At 47.0% G+C, this 19,467-nt stretch overlaps 1 protein-coding gene across 5 annotated transcripts in view; it reads left to right on the top strand.

Annotated features, from left to right (window-relative positions):
* Positions 1 to 8,880: 8,880 nt before the first annotated feature.
* The window catches only part of PIP5K1A (phosphatidylinositol-4-phosphate 5-kinase type 1 alpha), a 57,504-nt gene continuing 46,917 nt past the window's right edge, over positions 8,881 to 19,467 (top strand). For 4 of the 5 annotated variants that reach the window (XM_030824565.1, XM_003259221.4, XM_030824566.1 and 1 more), the window contains exon 1: positions 8,881 to 9,443. In XM_030824565.1, coding sequence (XP_030680425.1) covers positions 9,359 to 9,443 — 85 coding nt within the window. In that variant the 5' untranslated portion in view covers positions 8,881 to 9,358. Of the gene's footprint in view, positions 9,444 to 16,455; positions 16,555 to 19,467 lie in introns of those variants that run through there. The other variant, XM_030824567.1, reaches the window with a different exon arrangement.

The following is a 19,467-nucleotide window of genomic DNA, read 5'->3' as shown; positions in this document are numbered from 1 at the left end:
AGGCTGGTCTCCAACTCCTGACCTCAGGCGATCCGCCCGCTTCGGCCTCCCAAAGTGCTGGGATTACAGGTGTGAGCCACCGCGCCTGGCTCACATTTTCTTTTAGAAGAGGTCATTCTCTCTGCTCCAGTCCGTTTTCTACACTGCTGCCAGTAGGAAACTTTCTAAAAACCCAGATTTTGCCACTCCTGTCTTCAAACATTTTTAATGGCTCCACATCATCTACGAGATAAAGTCCAAAATCCTTCAGGAAGAAAGCATAGTATTGTGGTTAAAAATACAGCCATAGACATTTATCTAAAGGAAAGGACATAATTCAACCTGAGGAAGCCGATTTAGGAAAAAAAACAAAAAACAAAAAACAAAAATCAGTACATCCAAGAGACGTCTGCACTCCATATTTATGCACCCCCATATTTATTGCGGCACTACTTACAGTAGCCAAAATAGGAAATCAATCTCCGTGTCCAACAACAGATGAATAAAGGAAATAGGGTGTATATACACAATGGAATACTTTTCAGCCATTAGAAAGAACAAAATCCTGTCATTTGCAGCAACATGGATGGAACTGGAGGACATGTTAACTGACTTAAGCCACAAACAGAAAGTTAAACACTGCATGTTCTCACTCATATGTGGATGCTTTTAAAAAGTTGATTTAATAGAAGTGAAAAATAGAACAGATGATACTGGAGGCTGGGAAGAGCAGGGGGAAGGAAGGGACAGGGAAAGATTTGTTAAAAGACACAAAATTGTGGCTCACACCTGTAATCCCAGCACTTTGGGAGGCTGAAGTGGGCAGATCCCGAGGTCAAGAGATTGTGACCATCCTGGCCAACATGGTGAAACCCCGTCTCCACTACAAATACAAAAATTAGCTGGGTGTGGTGGTGCACACCTGTAGTCCCAGCTACTCGGGAAGCTGAGGCAGGAGAAGCGCTTGAACTCGGAAGGCAGAGGTTGCAGTGAGCTAAGATTGTGCCACTGCACTCCAGCCTGGCAACAGAGCAAGACTCCATCTCAAAAGAAAAAAAAAAAAAAAGACACAAAATTACAATTTTTTTTGAGACAGGGTCTCTGTTGCCCAGGCTGGAGTGCAGCAGCAGGATCATGGCTCACTGCCTCCTTGACCTCCTGGGCTCAAGCTATCCTCCCACCCTGGCTTCCCAAAGTGCTAGGATTACAGCCGTGAGCCACCACACCGGCCCCCAGTTACATTTGTTTGTCCGTTAGTTTGTTTGTTTGAGATAGGATCTCACTCTTGTCACCCAGGCTGGAATACAGTGATGCAATCACTGCTCACTGCAGTCTCGACCTCCTGGGTTCAAGTGATCATCGCACCTCAGCCTCCCGGGTAGCTGAAACTACAGGCTCATGGCACCACACCTGGCTAATTTTTTGTACTTTTTGTGGAGATGAGATTTCATCATGTTGCCCACGGTGATCACCTGGGCTCAAGTAATCCCCACTCCTCAGCCTCTCAATGTGCTGGGATTACAGGCGTGAGCCACCTCGCTTGGCCCCAAATTACATTTAGATAGGAGGAATAAATTCTAGTGTTCTTGGCCGGGTGCGGTGGCTCACACCTGTAATCCCAACACTTTGGGAGGCTGAAGTGGGTAGATCACCTGAGATAGGAGTTTGAGACTAGCCTGGCCAACATGGCGAAACCCCATCTCTACTAAAAATACAAAAATTAGCCGGGCATGTTGGCGGTTGCCTGTTATCCCACCTACTTGGAGGCAGAGGCAGGAGAATCATTTGAGCCCCGGAGGTGGAGGTTGCAGTGAACCAAGATCGCGCCATTGCACTCCAGCCTGGGCAACAAGAGCGAGACTCCATCTCAAAAAAAAAAAAATTCTTTTTTTTTTTTTTTTTTTTTTTTTTTTTTTTTTTTTGAGACGGAGTCTCGCTCTGTCGCCCAGGCTGGAGTGCAATGCGCGATCCGGCTCACTGCAAGCTCCGCCTCTCGGGTTCACGCCATTCTCCTGCCTCAGCCTCTCCGAGTAGCTGGACTACAGCGCCCGCCACCACGCCCGGCTAATTTTTGTATTTTCGTAGAGACAGGGTTCACCGTGGTCTCGAGCTCCTGACCTCGTGATCCCCGCCTCGGCCTCCCAAATGCTGGATTACAAGCGTGAGCCACCGCGCCCGGCCAAAAAAAAAAAAATTCTAGTGTTCTATATCACTGGGGGATAACTATGATTAACAATAATATATATTGTCAAATAGCCAGAAGAAGGATATTGAATGTTTGTGCTGGAAACAAATAAATTATATATTTGTGAGGCCAAGCACGGTGGCTCACGCCTGTAATCCCAGCACTTTGGGAGGTTAAGGTGGGCAGATTATTTGAGGTCAGTAGTTCAAGACAAGCCTGACTGACATGGTGAAACCTTGTCTTTACTAAAAAGTACACAAATTGGCCAGGAGTGGTGGCAGGTGCCTGTAGTTCCAGCTACTTAGGAGGCTGAGGCATGAGAATCACTTGAAACCGGGAGGTGGAGGTCATAGTGAGCCGACATCATACCACTGCACTCCAGCTTGGACGACAGAGCGAGACACCATCTCAAAATAAATAAATAAATGATACATTTTTTAGATGACAGATATGCTAATTATCCTGATCTGATCACTAAACATTTTATGTATTGAAACATCACTATGTGCCCCATAAATATGTACAATTATGTGCCAATTAAAAATTAAAATAAAATAAAACAACAACAAAAAGAGAACACAGCTTTAGAGCCAGCCAGACCTGAATTTGAGTGTGAGCTTTAAGGTCTTTTAGCTGTACGACTTTGGACAAGTTGCTTTACTTCTCTGAATCTCAGTTTTCTCATCTGCAAAGTGGGACTGATAATAATATCTATCTTTTAAGGTTGTAGAAGATTAAGAGATATAATTCTTGGCCAGGTGCCGTGGCTCACGCCTATAATCCCAGCACTTTGGGAGGCCGAGGTGAGTAGATCACAAGGTCGGTAGATCACAAGGTCAGTAGTTCGAGACCAGCGTGGCCAGTATGGTGAAACCCCATCTCTACTGAAAATATAAAAATTATCCGGGCATGGTGGCGGGCGCCTGTAGTCCCAGCTAGTCGAGAGGCTGAGGCAGGAGAATAGCTTGAACCCAGGAGACAGAGGTTGCAGTGAGCCAAGATAGCACCACTGAACTCCAGCCTGGGCGACAGAGCAAGATTCCGTCTCAAAAAAAAAAAAAAAAAAAAAAGACACAGAGAGATAGTTCTTGTCAACTGCTTAGCACAGTGTTTAGTAAGTGCATAGTAAATGTGTAGTAGGTGGGAACTACTACATGGCCTTCAGTATTCAGATCCTTCATAATTTAGCCTCTCTCTGTCCTTCTAGTCACACCTCCTGCAACATCACTACTCCAGCATCACTCCCCTAACACCCAATTCTCTGTCATGCCTCTGTGCCTTTCTTTCTCCTTAGAATCCCTTTCCTTTCTTTTCTAATTTTACGGGATAGTGGAGTCTTCCTGAACACCCATTCCTCTCTTTCCAGGCACAATTCATATAACTGTGGAGATGATGTCTTCTGCAGTCTCTGGAATAGTTCCAATCTCAAATATTGTCTGTTGTAAAGACTCTGTTCTCATTTTTTTATTCTGAAAATATGGTTATCAAACCATAGCACTTACGCAAACTTTATGATGGCACCTATTACATTGTATTCTAATGATTCACATGTCTGTTCCCCTCATCAGTCTGTGATCTTTTTGAGGGCAGGGGCTTAATCTTTTCCTTTTTTTAATTAAAAAAATTTTTTTTGGAGACATGGTTTTGCTCTGTCACCCAGGCTGGAGAACAGTGGTGCAATTTTAGCTTACTGCAGCCTCGACCTCCTGGGCTCAAGTGATCCACCCATCTCAGTTTCCTGAGTAGCTGCGACTACAGGTGCACACCACCATGCTCAGCGAGTTTTTTTTTTTTTTTTGAGACGGAGTCTCGCTCTGTCACCCAGGCTGGAGTGCAGTGGCGCGATCTCGGCTCACTGCAAGCTCCACCTCCCGGGTTCACGCCATTCTCCTGCCTCAGCCTCTCCGAGTAGCTGGGACTACAGGCGCCCGCCACCACGCCCGGCTAATTTTTTGTATTTTTAGTAGAGACGGGGTTTCACCGTGGTCTCGATCTCCTGATCTCGTGATCCGCCCACCTCGGCCTCCCAAAGTGCTGCGATTACAAGCGTGAGCCACTGCGCCCGGCACTCAGCGAATTTTTGCATTTTTTGTAGAGATGGGATTTTTGCCATGTTGCCCAGGCTGGTCTTGAACTCCTGGGCTCAAGCAATCTGCCTGCCTCAGCTCCCAAAATGTTGGGATTACAGGAGTGAGCCATCCTGCCTGATGATGGGCTTAATCGTCATCTGTGTATTCCAGGAACTCTAATAGTACCTGGGACGTAGCTTGGGCTAAATAATGTTAATTGAGTGAATTAATTAATGAATGATTAATTGAATAAATAACCCATCCTCTTATTGTAGAATCCTTTCCTTGCTCTTGCCAGTCCCCACCCCTTCATTCTAATCTTAGAAACTGTTCTGGCCGGGCGTGGTAGCTCATACCTGTAATCCCAGCACTTTGGGAGGCCAAGGCAGGCAGATCATGAGGTCAGGAGATAGAGAACATCCTGGCTAACACGGTGAAACCCCGTCTCTACTAAAAATACAAAAAATTAGCCGGACGTGGTGGCATGTGTCTGTAATCTCAGCTACTTGGGAGGCTGATGCAAGAGAATCACTTGAACCCGGGAGGCGGAAGTTGCAGCGAGCCAAGATCGCGCCACTGCACTCTAGCCTGGGCGACAGAGTCAGACTCCGTCTCAAAAAAATAAATAAAAATAAAAATAAATAAATAAATTATATTAAAGAAAGAAATTGTTCTAAGATATGAATGACACTTTAATAAAGGTGTGGGTGTGTACTTACATGTACTGAAGTCTGTACCTGTGGCCCTACTTTGAGGTCATCAGATTGTACCCCCTTTCCCAAAGTATATATTGGTGAACTCCCTTTTCTGTTTCCTTGGGGGCACTAAGCCAACATGTCCTCCTCTGCCCCTGTTTCCACATCCTGCCACGTCACCACAGTTCTCCTATGCCAGGAATGTTACTGGGGAGGAGTGGTTCCATGACTCAGAGGACACCCCAGGTACTGAGTGGGAGTGGGGGCGCCCCAGGGACTGAGTGGGAGTGGGGGCGCCCCAGGGACTGAGTTGGAGTTGGTGAAATTAAAAATAAAAATAGTAGTAGTTGATGAAAATAAAAATTAAAAATATAAAAAATTAGCCGGACGTGGTGGTATATGCCTGTAGTCCCAGCTACTCAGGAGGCTGAGGCAGGAGAATCGCTTGAACCCAGGAGGTGGAGGTTGCAGTAAGCCCAGCGCCACTGCACTCCAGCCTGGGCGACAGAACCAGACTCTGTCTCAAAAAATAAAATAAAATAAAATTCACAGATTAGCTCACAGGGAGAAGATTGCTGTGTTTGACTGCATTGGTCATTCTAGGATTTATTAGTCTTTTTCCAATTTTAAAATCAGAAACAGCTTTACATCAACACCAGCCGATTTTTTTTTTTTTTTTTTGAGACAGAGTCTCGCTCTGTCGCCCAGGCTGGAGTGCAGTGGCGCCATCTCGGCTCACTGCAAGCTCCGCCTCCCGGGTTCACGCCATTCTCCTGCCTCAGCCTCCCGAGTAGCTGGGGCTACAGGCGCCCGCCAACTAGCCCGGGTAATTTTTTGTATTTTTAGTAAAGACGGGGTTTCACCGTGTTAGCCAGGATGGTCTCAATCTCCTGACCTCGTGATCTGCCCGCCTCGGCCTCCCAAAGTGCTGGGATTACAAGCGTGAGCCACCGCGTCCGGCTACACCATCCGATTTCTTTTCTTTCTTTTTTTTTTTTGAAGGGTTTTTTCAAATGTTTATCTTATGTACAAAGAACTATCATGGTTTTTCTAAAGTAACTCAGGAAATGGTAGCAACCCTATGCCTTTTCGGAAAACAAGGATAATTTATTCAACAAATATTTATTTATTGAATACCTATGAGCCAAATCCTGTGCTCAGTGTGCCCCTCACTAGTTCCTGTCCTGTTTAGTTGAGTGGAGGGTATAGGTATAGGCAATTATAAAATACTTCAACACTACAAAATTCCACTGCTGTGGAATTACAAACAAGATTTTGTCTACTTTCGGTGCCCAAAGGAAGAAGAATAATCCAGCAGGTGGCAGCAGGGAAACAATTATTTTAGATCTTCATAAGGGAAGAGTAGAAGGCTGCCGTAAATGCATGGGGATTTTTTTTTTTCTTTTTTTGAGGCGGAGTTTCGCTCTTCTTGCCCAGGCTGGAGTGTAAAGGCGCCATCTTGGCTCACCGCAACGTCTGCCTCCCAGGTGCAATCAATTCTCCTGCCACAACCTCCCGGGTAGCGAGTAGCTGGGATTACAGGAATGCTCCACTACGCCTGGGTAATTTTGTATTTTTAGTAGAGACGGGGTTTCTCCATGTTGGTCAGGCTGGTCTTGAACTCCCGAGCTCAGGTGATCCGCCCACCTCGGCCTCCCAAAGTGCTGGGATCACAGGTATGAGCCACTGCGCCCTGCCCTTTTTTTTTTTTTTTTTTTTTTTTTTTTTTTTGAGACTGAGTTTCGCTCTGGTTGCCCAGGCTGGAGTGCAAGGGCGCGATCTCGGTTCACTGCAACCTCTGCCTTCTGGGTTCAAGCGATTCTCCTGCCTCAGCCTCCCGAGTAGCTGGGATTACAGGCACCCGCCACCACGCCCAGCTAATTTTTTGTATTTTTAGTAGAGACGGGGTTTCACTATGTTGGCCAGGTTGGTCTTGTACTCCTGAGCTCAGATGATCCACCCGCCTCGGCCTCCCAAAGTGCTGGAATTTCAGGCGTGAGCCACGGCGCCCGGCCTGCATGGGGATATTCTGTGGACGTTCGGGTCCTAGGTTAACTTATGAGGACCCACAAGACATCTGGAAAGAGGATAACCAGGCCATTCTGGGGGTTACAAAACCTGGTTTTTGTTTGTTTGTTTTGTTGTTTTTGAGACAGTTTCGCTCTGTCGCCCAGGCTAGAGTGCAGTGGCGCGATCTCCGCTCACTGCAAGCTCCACCTCCCGGATTCACGCCATTCTCCTGCCCCAGCCTCCCGAGTAGCTGGGACTACAGGCGCCCACCACCGCGCCCGGCTAATTTTTTGTATTTTTAGTAGAGACGGGGTTTCACCATGTTAGCCAGGATGGTCTCGATCTCCTGGCCTCGTGATCCACCCGCCTCGGCCTCCCAAAGTGCTGGGATTACAGGCGTGAGCCACCACGCCGGGCCACAAAACCTGTTTTAATGGAGTTCTTTCATGGGCTATGAATTTGAGAGGATCTATCTGACCGACTCTTTCCCCGAATGTTTTCCCATTCCTCTTTTATTTATCCATTCCACAGATAATTATGGAGCCCCTACTATGTACAAAGTCACGGGAGGAGCTGGAGATACAAGAGTGAACCAAACAGTCCTTGCTCCGCAGAAGTTTCAATCTGCGCATAGAGACAGGTCTTCCTACCAGGGTTCATAGCCTACAGGGTACTTTGTTAAAAACGAGCAGTTGCCGGGCGCGGTGGCTCACGCTTGTAATCCAGCACTTTGGGAGGCCGAGGCGGGCGGATCACAGGTCAGGAGATCGAGACCACGGTGAAACCCCGTCTCTACTAAAAATACAAAAAATTGGGCCGGGCGCGGTGGCTCACGCTTATAATCCCAGCACTTTGGGAGGCCGAGGCGGGCGGATCACGAGGTCAGGAGATCGAGACCACAGTGAAACCCCGTCTCTACTGAAAATACAAAAAATTAGCCGGGCGTGGTGGCGGGCGCCTGTAGTCCCAGCTACTCGGAGAGGCTGAGGCAGGAGAATGGCGTGAACCCGGGAGGCGGAGCTTGCAGTGAGCCGAGACTGCGCCACTGCACTCCAGCCTGGGCGACAGAGCAAGACTCCGTCTCGGAAAAAAAAAACAAAAACAAAAAATTAGCCGGGCGTGGTGGCAGGCGCCTGTTGTCCCAGCTACTCGGAGAGGCTGAGGCAGGAGAATGCGTGAACCCGGGAGGCAGAGCTTGCAGTGAGCCGAGATTGCGCCACTGCACTCCAGCCTGGGCGACAGAGCGAGACTCCGTCTCAAAAACAAAAACAAACAAAAAAAAAAACGAGCAGTTACTACGAAGACTACAATAGGAGAAATTTTTCTGTGTATCTCCATGCCCTTTGGAGCACAGATAATTGACAGTTGGAGGCTAAAGGGCTTGGGTCGCGGGAAGGTTGTGATAAGTCCCTGATAGCCTCCCGTGCCCTTTTTTGACAGGTCTTCACTGATTCATGCATCAAATATTTACTGAACTCCGTCACTGTGCCTAGCTTTGTGCTTGAGGCAAACAAAACACAGATCTATTTCGAATGCCATTCAGAGGAAGGTAAGACATGCACCACGTTTAATTAAATAGTAAACAGAGTAGTAAAGCAGGAAAAAGACTAAGAAGAGTTCTTGATGATATTAAATGTTTTGTGATATTCGACACCTTAACGTTTCTGACTTGACACCAGTACTCCCGCAGAGAGTTCTTTCCTGGGTTAGGAATTTCAGAGGACTTGGCGGACCGACTCTTGTCCCGAGTTCAGATCACTCGACCCAGTCCTAGCAAAGAACTGAACCTAAGGGGACCTGCCGAGCCACCGTAGGGACTGTCGGCCAACCCGCGCGCGCACATCTTCCACCCGTGGTCTCGTCAGGGCGCGAGGGCCCACCTCACGTGACCATTAGCAGCCTCCCGATTGGTTTTGCTCCTTTTCTCTCCCCAACTAGTGGGCTGACGCCCCGAGAAGGTCGGACGCATGCGCAGTGCTCGGATTTTGCTTGGCTACCCGGAGTTAAGCGGCCGGGTTGGGCGATTAACAGGCCGTGGCTAGGCAGGACGGAGAGGGGGCGTTCGCTCGTCTGGAACTTTTCATGCCTCGTTTTTTTTTCAGATGTGGCTTGGTCTGGACGCAAGGTCCCAGCAGCCAGCTTAAGCTTACTCTTCTGTGAAAGGGGAAAGTATCCTCTGTGGAAAGCGGTTAAACTTGTGGAGGGGGTGCGAGACGTGAGTTCTCCCCCATGCCAGTCGAATGGTGTGGCCTTGAGCTGGTCCAGGAGCCGGCTCGACGTGTCTGAGGGAGGCCCCGGAGGGGGCGGGGAGGTGGCCCACAGAACGCGGGTTCTGTAAAGAGACGTTGGGAAGATTCGATTCCGGGAAGAGGAAGAGCCGGATTGAAAGCCAGGCCGCTGAGGGGGAGGGGGCTGCCAAGATGGCGTCGGCCTCCTCCGGGCCGTCGTCTTCGGTCGGTTTTTCATCCTTTGATCCCGCGGTCCCTTCCTGTACCTCGTCCTCAGGTAAGCCCGGCAGGGCGTGGGTAGGGAGCTGGTGAGGAATGTGCGATGGGAGGAAGAGCGAGACCTAAGAGGGTACCTGTAGCTGGGAATGTCCTACCTGTTCCCGGTAAGTGGGCGCGAGCTGGGCTTTCAAATAGGGATTTCTGTGCGGGCAGGAGTTTGAGGAAAGGATAAGTTTGATTAAGAAGTTGTCGAAAACGTTGGTTGTCTTTGAGGAGGAGGGATGGAGATTGAAGGTGGGGGTAGGGTGGCCGGGCGCGGTGGCTCACGCGTGTAATCTCAGCACTTTGGGAGGCCGAGGCGGGCGGATCATTTGAGGTCAGAAGTTCGAGACGAGCCCGGCCAACATAGTGAAACCTCGTCTCTACTAAAAATACAAAAATTATCCGGGCAGTAGTGGCGTGCGCCTGTAATCCCAGCTACTCGGGAGGCTGAGGCGGGAGAATCCCTTGAGCCTGGGAAGCAGAGCTTGCGGTGAGCCGAGGTTGGGCCACTGCTTTCCAGTCTGGGCGAGAGAGTGAGACCCTGTCTCAAAAAAAAAAAAAAAAAAAAAAAAAAAAAAAAAAGAAGTTGGGGTAGGAAACAAGAGAAACGGAAGGGAGTAAAGAAACTGAGAAAGTAAATGGAGGCCTAAGAAGTAGAGAGAACTACTTAGTGTGAGAGGCAGGTAGAATCTAAGTTGATTGTGGGCTAATTGGATGAAAATGTTGAAGAGAAGCCATGGGACTTAAAAGATATTGAAGAGTTATTGGACGCTTTCGATTTCTGGAGAGGTAGGGAATCGTGAATTTTGTTGGGTGGGTGGGAATTGTTGAAGCCATCTTTTCCCTCAGATGTGTCACCCCTAGTCACTTCGCACCCCCACCCTTAGGGCCGCACAGGCACACAGACACACATACATACTTTCTCAGACTAACTCCTTTGGTGATTCCCAACTCTAAACTGCCCAACTTTGGGAAGGAATGGAAATTTTGAAGAGAGCCTAAGGAATGTAGGAAATTAAGGTCAAAGACCTTAAAAACAGATGGGAAAGATGGAGTGGAGTCTTGAATTGCAGTAGAGACTGCGAGAAGTGATGTTTTGGAAATTAGGCCTGAGAAGAAAGATGGGTGGGGGGGTGACTGTAAGTGTTGTGGGGGAGTATTGCATAATAGAAAATGGACTGGAAGAATGCTTAGGCTGTATCAGGAGATTGGAATTTGGAGAATGGAGCCAGGTTAATGTAGCGAGCTCAACGTATTAATGGTTAAAAACGAATGAAGATTGAGGGAGGGCTGAGGAGGCCCACAAGAAAAACAGTAGATTGTGTGTAGGAGAGAAAGTGTGTATATGTGTGTGGGGTGGGGGGCGGGAGGTGAGTCAGAAACTGAGCGCTTCTATCAGAAGTGTCTGGCGTTTCACAGTAACTGCTGCTTCTACACTGTAAATAGACGCTGCCAGACGTTGGATACTTTGAGATTTTGGTATTTTCTCAGGCCTGGTGTTGCGTTTTTGCTGTTTAGAATTTGCTGAATAGGGTTCCTTCCACCTTTCACATTCCAGCTCAGATGCTGGAATATCTAGTCACACATATCTTCTTAATAAGTTGCAGTTTTATTTATTTTTAATAAAACTATCTTTAGTTTGTTGAGAGGGGATTTTTTACCTTTCCTATAAAAGTATTAGGGGACCAGAACAACTCATGCTGCATTATAAGCATGAAATAGGATAAAGTAAAAGTGACAGGGTATTTATTTATTTATTTATTTATTTATTTTAGACGGAGTCTCGCTCTGTCGCCCAGGCTGGAGTGCAGTGGGGTGATCTCCGCTCACTGCAAGCTCCTCCTCCCGGGTTCACGCCATTCTTTTGCCTCAGCCTCCCGAGTAGCTGGGACTACAGGCGCCTGCCACCAAGCCTGGCTAATTTTGTTTTTTGTATTTTTAGTAGAGATAGGGTTTCACCGTGTTAGCCAGGATGGTCTCGATCTCCTGACCCTGTGATCCGCCCGCCTTGGCTTCCCAAAGTGCTGGGATTACAGGCGTGAGCCACCGCGCCTGGCCTGGGTTTTTATTTTTAATAGAGTAGCTCCTTAATTTGAAACCTGCTCCCCCTCTAATCCCCAACCCAGAAAGAAAAAGGGTTGTGTATGGTCCATAAACAAACTTCTCAACTATTAAGTCAGGTGTTTGCTTTGTACTCTTCGATATTTTTGTAGGTCTTTATGTTTTCTGTCAGATCCTCTCACTAACAGTTAATAATACAGATTGTATAAATGTTTTTGTGTTTATTTTTTTATTTTTGAGACAGAGTATCATTCTGTCACCTAGGCTGGAGTGCAGTGGTGTCATCTTGGCTTACTGCAACCTCTGCCTCCCAGCTTCGAATGAGTCTCCTGACTCAGTCTCCCAAGTAGCTGGGAATACAGGCATGTGCCGTCACGCCTGGCTATTTTTTTATGTGTGTTTTTAGTAGAGATGGGGTTTCATCATGTCAGCCAGACTGGTCTCGAACTCCTGACCTCAAGTAATCTGCCCACTGCGGCCTCCCAAAATGCTGGGATTACAGGCATATCGCAAGGTCAGGAGTTCGAGACAGCCTGGCCAACATGGTGAAACCCCATCTCTACTAAAAAATACAAAAAAATTAGCCAGGCATGTTGGCGGAGGCCTGTAATCCCAGCTACTTAGGAGGCTGAGTCAGGAGAATCGCTTGAACCCGGGAGGCAGAGGTTGCAGTGAGCTGAGATCACGCCACTGCGCTCCAGCCTGGGCGACAGAGCAAGACTCTGTCTCAAAAAAAAAAAGGGGGGGGGGGCAAAAAGTGGCTAAATTTCAAGCTCTTGGTGGACTATGGAAAGATTATAATGGCCTCCACCAAATCCAAACGTGGTAATTACTCCAATAGCAAAAGTAGTTAAACATCTCTTAGAGCTTATGGTTTGCTTTACCCTGTGTATTTCACTTGTCAGCAGTATAAAAGCTGACAGCTTAATGGTGAAACTGTCTTTAATATTGGCAGGGAACAAACTCTCCTAAATAACCTCTCCCTCCCAATTTAAATGCCAGAAGATTTGGAGTGCCTAAAAGTTATGAGTGGCTTATCAAAAACTGTCAATATGTCCTTGGCTATGACATTTTTGTTTTATATCCATTTTCAGCATTGTCAGAGAACATTGTCCTTTAGGATTTCAGAGTTTTACCAAAACTTAAGTGGAGTTCAGCTAAACAGCTAAGAACAGTAAATGGTTTTAGGATGGTTGACAGGCACACTTCTTGAATTTCTACAGGGCCAGCCTTCTAGCCTTTAACAATTCAGGAAATCATAAACCATCACTTGTTCCTGCCAACTTTCTAACTCCTCTGGTACCATGCAGACAGAGAAGCACTCTCTTCCAATCACAAATAAAATCTTTTTTCTTTTTTCTTGAGGTGGACTCTTGCTCTTGTCACCCAGGCTGGAGTACAGTGGGGTGATCTTGGCTCATTGAAGCCTCAGCTTCCCAGGTTCAAGCGAGTTTCCTGCTCAGCCTCCCAAGTAACAGATTAAAGGCACCCGCCACCACATGTGGCTAATTTTTGTATTTTAGTAGAGACAGGGTTTCACCATGTTGGCCAGGCTGGTCTCAAACTCCTGACCTCAGGTGATCCACCTGTCTCGGCCTCCCATAATGCTGGGATTGCAGGCGTGAGCCACCATGCCCTGCCAGTAAAGTCTTTTTTTTTTTTTGAGACGGAGTCTCGCCCTGTCGCCCAGGCTGGACTGCAGTGGCGGACCTCGGCTCACTGCAAGCTCCGCCTCCCAGGTTCACACCATTCTCCTGCCTCAGCCTCTCCGAGTAGCTGGGACTACAGGCGCCCGCCACCACGCCCGGCTAATTTTTTATATTTTTAGTAGAAACGGGGTTTCACCGTGGTCTCGATCTCCTGACCTCGTGATCCGCCCGCCTCGGCCTCCCAAAGTGCTGGGATTACAAGCGTGAGCCACCGCACCCGGCTTTTTTTTTTTTTTGAGAGGGAGTCTCCCTTTGTCGCCCAGACTGGAGTGCAGTGGAGCAATCTTGGCTCACTGCAGCCTCAGCCTCCTGAGTTCAAGAGATTCTCCTGCCTCAGCTTCCCAAGTAACTGAGATTACAGGCACCCGCCACGTCTGGCTAATTTTTATATTTTAGTAGAGATCGAGTTTCACCATGTTAGGCTGGTCTCGAACTCCTGACCTCAGGTGATCCTCTCGCCTCAGCCTTGCAAAGTGCTGAGGTACCTACAGGCTTTAGCCGCCGCCCCCGGCCCTACTTTTTGCCTTTTTTACCACCATGAGGAGAGTAAAGAGTTTCTGTCTTGGAGGCTTGATTTGAAGTTAGTGGTTGGGTTAGAAGGGATAGGTTACTAAGGTGTACACTGCTCCTATGAAATAAGAGTTGTGGAGTAAAATCATGTGTGACTTCCTCAAGGAAAAGCACTTGAGGCTGGGTACAGTGGCTCACGCCTATAATCCCAGCACTTTGGGAGGCCAAGGCAGGTGGATCACCTGAGGTCAGGAGTTTGAGACCCGCCTGGTCAACATGGTGAAACCCTGTCTCTACTAAAAATACAAAAATTAGCCGGGTGTGGTGGCAGGCGCCTGTAATCCCAGCTACTCGGGAGGCTGAGGCAGGAGAATCGCTTGAACCCGGGGGGCAGGGGTTGCAATGAGTCAAGATCACACCATTGCATTCCAGCCTGGGGGCCAAGAGTGAAACTCCATCTCGAAAAAAAAAAAAAGGCCAGGAGCAGTGGCTCACACCTGTAATCCCAGCACTTTGGGAGGCCGAGGTGGGCGGATCACAAGGTCAAGAGATAGAGACCATCCTAGCCAACGTGGTGAAACCCCGTCTCTATTAAAAATACAAAAATTAGCTAGGCATGGTGGCACACTCCTGTAGTCCCAGCTACTCGGAAGGCTGAGGCAGGAGAATTGCTGGAACCCAGGAGGCACAGGTTGCAGTGAGCTGAGATTGCGCCACTGTACTCCATCCTGGAGACAGAGTGAGACTACATCTGAAAAAAAAAAAAAAAAAAAAAAAAAAAGAAAAAAGAAAAGCACTTAAACCCTAGATAATCATGAGCTGTAGTTCCTTTTGCTTCAGACTAGAACATTTTTAAAATGGTCATCGCTCACCTATATGATTTTCTCATGTGCACAAATGATTTAGACATAACTTTATAGCTGCTTACCTGACTTTTTCTCCCCCTTAACTGCTCAGGGAGATCCAGAGGATACAGGATTGGAGCATTTTTGCTTGGGACTTTTATAGTAGGGACAGCCTCATCAGTCCGTGATTCTGATTGCTTTGTTCTCCCCAGCAGAGCCCTACCTGTAACCTGCAGTAGTCTGTTAACTCCAGTAGTAGGGATTATTGTTGATTTTTTTTTTTTTTTTTTGAGATGGAGTTTCGCTCTTGTTGCCCTGGTTGGAGTGCAATGGTGCGATCTCGGCTCACTGCAACCTCCGCCTCTGGGGTTCAAGTGATTCTCCTGCCTCTGCCTCCTGAGTAGGTGAGATTACAGTCACCTGCCAACACGCCCGGCTAATTTTTGTATTTTTAGTAGAGACAGGGTTTCGCCATGTTGGCCAGGCTAGTCTCAAACTCCTGATCTGCCCACTTCAGCCTCCCAAAGTGCTGGGATTACAGGCGTGAGCCACCACGCCTGGCCTGTTGATGTTTTTTTGATCTGTGTTCTTTTGTGTACAGTGTAAGCCATGTGCAGGCTGATTTGTTTCCCAATTCTTCCTCTTAGTGAAAAGTAAAGCAGTTTAGATCATGTTGAATGAGAAACTGAAATTTAGAAATATAAACATAGAATACAGTGTCAGAATATCACTAGGTGCCGTTTTGGTTGATATTTTATAAGTAGGGAGATACTTTTCTGTTTACATAGGGATTTTGACACCCTCCACCCACCCCCTTTTCCTTTTGTCACCTTGGTATATTCTGCCAGAAAACTGACATCAGAATGTCATTGCTTCTGATCGATTTATTTCTGCCATGACTGCTCAAGCCCATTGTCAAGTGTAATTAACTAGTCTAATAGGTATCCAGTTTCTGATATTAATTGATAATGTGTACTTACATGTTAGCGTTGAGTATCAAAATTGTATGTTTTGCTTGTTAATGTCCGTGGGCTTTTTTAGGTTAATTTAAAACTTCTGATTAATACCTTTGCTCAAATATGTGCTACCTAATAGCTATTAAATATTTTATTAGCCTGTTTTTCTTTGATAATAAAGTAGAGACTATAGCCTGTGAAGTGAACAACAGAGATAATACCAGGCCAGCCAGCAAACTGGGGAGAGGGAAGGTGGTAATTTTATCCTTTAAATTGTTCTCTCCTACAATTTTATTTATTTACTTTTTTGAGACAGACTCTTGCTCTGTCGCCCAGGCCACAGACCAGTGTAGTGCAGTGGCGCGATCTTGGCTAACTGCAGCCCTTGCCTCCCAGGTTCAAGTGATTCTCCTGCCTCAGCCTCCTAGGTCACTAGGATCACAGGAGTGCGCCACCACGCCCAGATAATTTTTGTATTTTTAGTAGAGGCGGGGTTTCCCCGTGTTGGCCAGGCTGGCCTTGAACTCCTGTCCTCAAGCGATCCTCCTACCTTGGCCTCCCAAAGTTCTGAGATTACAGGCGTGAGCTACCGCCTGGCCTCTCTCCTAGAATTTTGGAGCATTCTTACCTGACGTAAAGAAAGGAACAAGAGCCGGGTGTGGTGACTCACGCCTGTAATGCCAGCACTTTGGGAGGCCAAGGCAGGTGGATCACCTGAGATTAGGAGTTCCAGACCAGCCTGGCGAAACCCTGTCTCTACAAAAAATACAAAAATTAGTCAGACGTGGTGGCGTGCTCGTGTAATCCCAGCTACTAGGGAGGCTGAGTCAAGAGAATCACTTGAACCTGGGAGGCGGAGGTTGCAGTGAGCTTAGAGTGCACTACTGCACTCCAGCCAGGGCAACAGAGCAAGACTGTCTCAAAAAAAAGAAAAGGGAACAAGAAAACTGAAGCTAATCATTTTATTTTTTGCTCTTCTTTTTACTGGATTTCCTTGATCAAGGACAAAAGTGTACTTCAAGAATATACGCTTTCCTGATGGCCAGGTAGAGAGGCAATCTTTGTTTTTCTGTGCTCCATACCCAGCCCAGAGAGACTGAATGAAACGCCGATGGCGTTTCCTAGAGGAAACCCTAAGAAGCCCGTTTCCCCTATTGCACCTCACTTCTCTGCCCTTTCCCATCTAAATATTTAATTTCCATATATGTTTATCCTGTTTTGTTCGTATCTCCTGTAAGCTTTTATTCTTTTACTCTTTTCTATTTGAAGTGAACTTTTTTCCCTCAACCCCTCCATCTTGTTAAACTGTCTCCATTTTTCTTTATTCTCCTGTGAAATTTCAGTCTGTTTATTTGTAATGGTTGTATTCAGTATGTATTAATTTACAAATATCTAATTCCTGGAAAGTCTCTCTGTTGGAATCTGAGGAAGACATTGGCAAAAAGAGAGGAAGGTAGGTCTGTTGTAGGGAGTTCAGCATATTCTTATTATTTACCGTGTATATTAACTGAGCAATATGGAAGTAATCCAGAATAAGCTATCCGAAAAGATTAGAGTTGTTGGTTGGGGGTGGGCAAAAGGAGGTGAGCAAAGGAAGTTGGCAAGAGGGAATGGGAAGAGGGTTTTTTGTTCTTGTTTGTTTGTTTTTAGGATATTTAATTAGAGTATATTAACACTTTTTTGTTTGTTTGTTTGTTTTTTTGAGGCGGAGTTTCACTCTTTTGCCCAGGCTGGAGTGCAGTGGTGGGATCTCAGCTCTCTGCAACCTCCACCTCCCGGGTTGAAGCGATTCACCAGCCTCAGCCTCCCAAGAAGCTGGGACTACAGGCGCGTGCCACCACATCCGGTTAATTTTTGTATTTTATTTATTTATTTATTTATTTATTTTTTGAGACGGACTCTTGCTCTGTCACCCAGGCTGGAGTGCAGTGGCGTGATCTCGGCTCACTGCAATCTCCGCCTCCTGGGTTCATGCCATTCTCCTGCCTCAGCCTCCCGAGTAGCTGGGACTACAGGCACCCGCCACCAAGCCTGGCTAATTTTTTGTATTTTTAGTAGAGACAGGGTTTCACCGTGTTAGCCAGGATGGTCTTGATCTCCTGACCTCGTGATCCACCCGCCTCGGCCTCCCAAAGTGCTGGGATTACAGGCGTGAGCCACCGTGCCCGGCTATTTTTGTATTTTTAGTAGAGGCAGGGTTTCACCATGCTGGCCGGGCTGGTCTTTAACCCCTGACCTCAGGTGATCCGCCTACCTCAGCCTCCCAAAGTGCTGGGATTATAGGTGTGAGCCACCTTCCCGGCTATTTTTGTATTTTTAGTAGAGACAGGGTTTCGCCATGTTGGCCAGGCTGGTCTCGAACTTCTGACCTCAGGCGACCCTCTCTGCAACCTTCACCTCCTGGGTTCAAGCGATTCTCCTGTCTTAGCCTCCCTAGTAGCTGGGATTACAGGTACACACCAACATGCCCAACTAATTTTTGTATTTTTAGTAGAGATGAGGTTTCACCATGTTGGCCAGGCTGATCTTGAACTCCTGACCTCAAGTGATCTGCCCACCTTGGCCTCCCAAAGGGCTGGGATTACAGGCGTGAGTCACTGCGCCTGGTCTGAAATATGTTCATTTTAACCCAGCAGAATTAATTGCTGTTTCAAGATAGATAGAACCAGATTTGGAAATAAAATTGGTAGGTGGCTATCTGCCAAAAATTTCAAGTGCCTCTTGGCCATGGGTAGCTTATTCAGGAAACCCAAGTCTTTTAAGGAAGGACTTGGATTTTTTTCTTAATTTCAAAGAACATTTTTGTGCCAAGGGATACATATTTGAGGTCTGAGAACCACGAAACTTGTTTGTAGGACTAGAAGCAAAAGTTGACTAGAGGGAAATGTAGAGTTATTTTAACTCCCTCATTTTCCAAATTAGGAAACTGAGGTAAAGATGTTGCATAAAGGCTGCATGTTACCAAGATTAATCTTTTTTTTTTTTGAGATGGAGTCTCGCTCTGTCCCTCAGGCTGGAGTGCAGTGGCGTGATCTTGGCTCACTGCGACCTCCGTCTTCCAGGTTCAAGTGATTCTGCTTCCTCAGACTCCCGAGTGGCTGGGATTACAGGCGCATGCCACCACACCTGGCTAATTTTTGTATTTTTAGCAGAGTCAGGGTTTCATCATGCTGGCCAAGCTGGTCTCGAACTCCTGACCTTGTGATCTGCCTGCATTGGCCTCCCAAAGTGCTGGGATGATTACAGGCATGAGGCACCATGCCTGGCCATCAAATCTTAATACATAATGTTGCTCATTCTTTTTTTTTTTTTTTTTTTTTGAGACAGAGTTTCGCTCTTGTTGCCCAGTCTGGAGTGCAGTGGTGCGATCTTGCCTCACTGCATCCTCCTCCTCCTGAGTTCAAGTGATTCCCCTGCCTCCCTAGTAGCTGGGATTACAGGCACGTGCCACCACGCTTGGCTAATTTTTGTATTTTTAGTAGAGATAGGGTTTCTCCATGTTGGGTCAGGCTGTTCTCGAACTCCTAACTTCAGGTGATCCACCTGCCTCGGCCTCCCAAAGTGCTGGGATTACAGGTGTGAGCCACTGTGTCCGGCTGGCTCATTCTTTGATAGACTGCTTTTAGTTGGCTATTAGCTGAGGTGACCCCAGGACTGGTAGATCAAATTGCTTTCAAGCTTTTGTTTCTAGGCACATCCTTGCACTTCTGACTGTTTCCTAGAAGAGCCTTAGGAAAAATTTACACCAGCTAAGAAACAAAATTTAGCTTTTCTCTGAGATGTGGCTTGGTTTTCTTTTTTTTTTTCTTTTTTTTTTTTTTTTTGAGATGGAGTCTCACTCTGTCACCTAGGCTGGAGTGCAGTGGTGCAATCTTGGATCACTGCAAGCTCCACTTCCCGCTTTCAAGCGAGTCCCATGCCTCAGCCTCCTGAGTATCTAGGATTACAGGCGCACACCA

The sequence above is a fragment of the Nomascus leucogenys genome, chromosome 12, assembly GCF_006542625.1.
Source record: "Nomascus leucogenys isolate Asia chromosome 12, Asia_NLE_v1, whole genome shotgun sequence".
NCBI lineage: Eukaryota > Metazoa > Chordata > Mammalia > Primates > Hylobatidae > Nomascus > Nomascus leucogenys.
The sequence above is the reverse complement of the archived record's forward strand: the minus strand, read 5'-3'. Positions and strand labels throughout refer to the sequence as shown.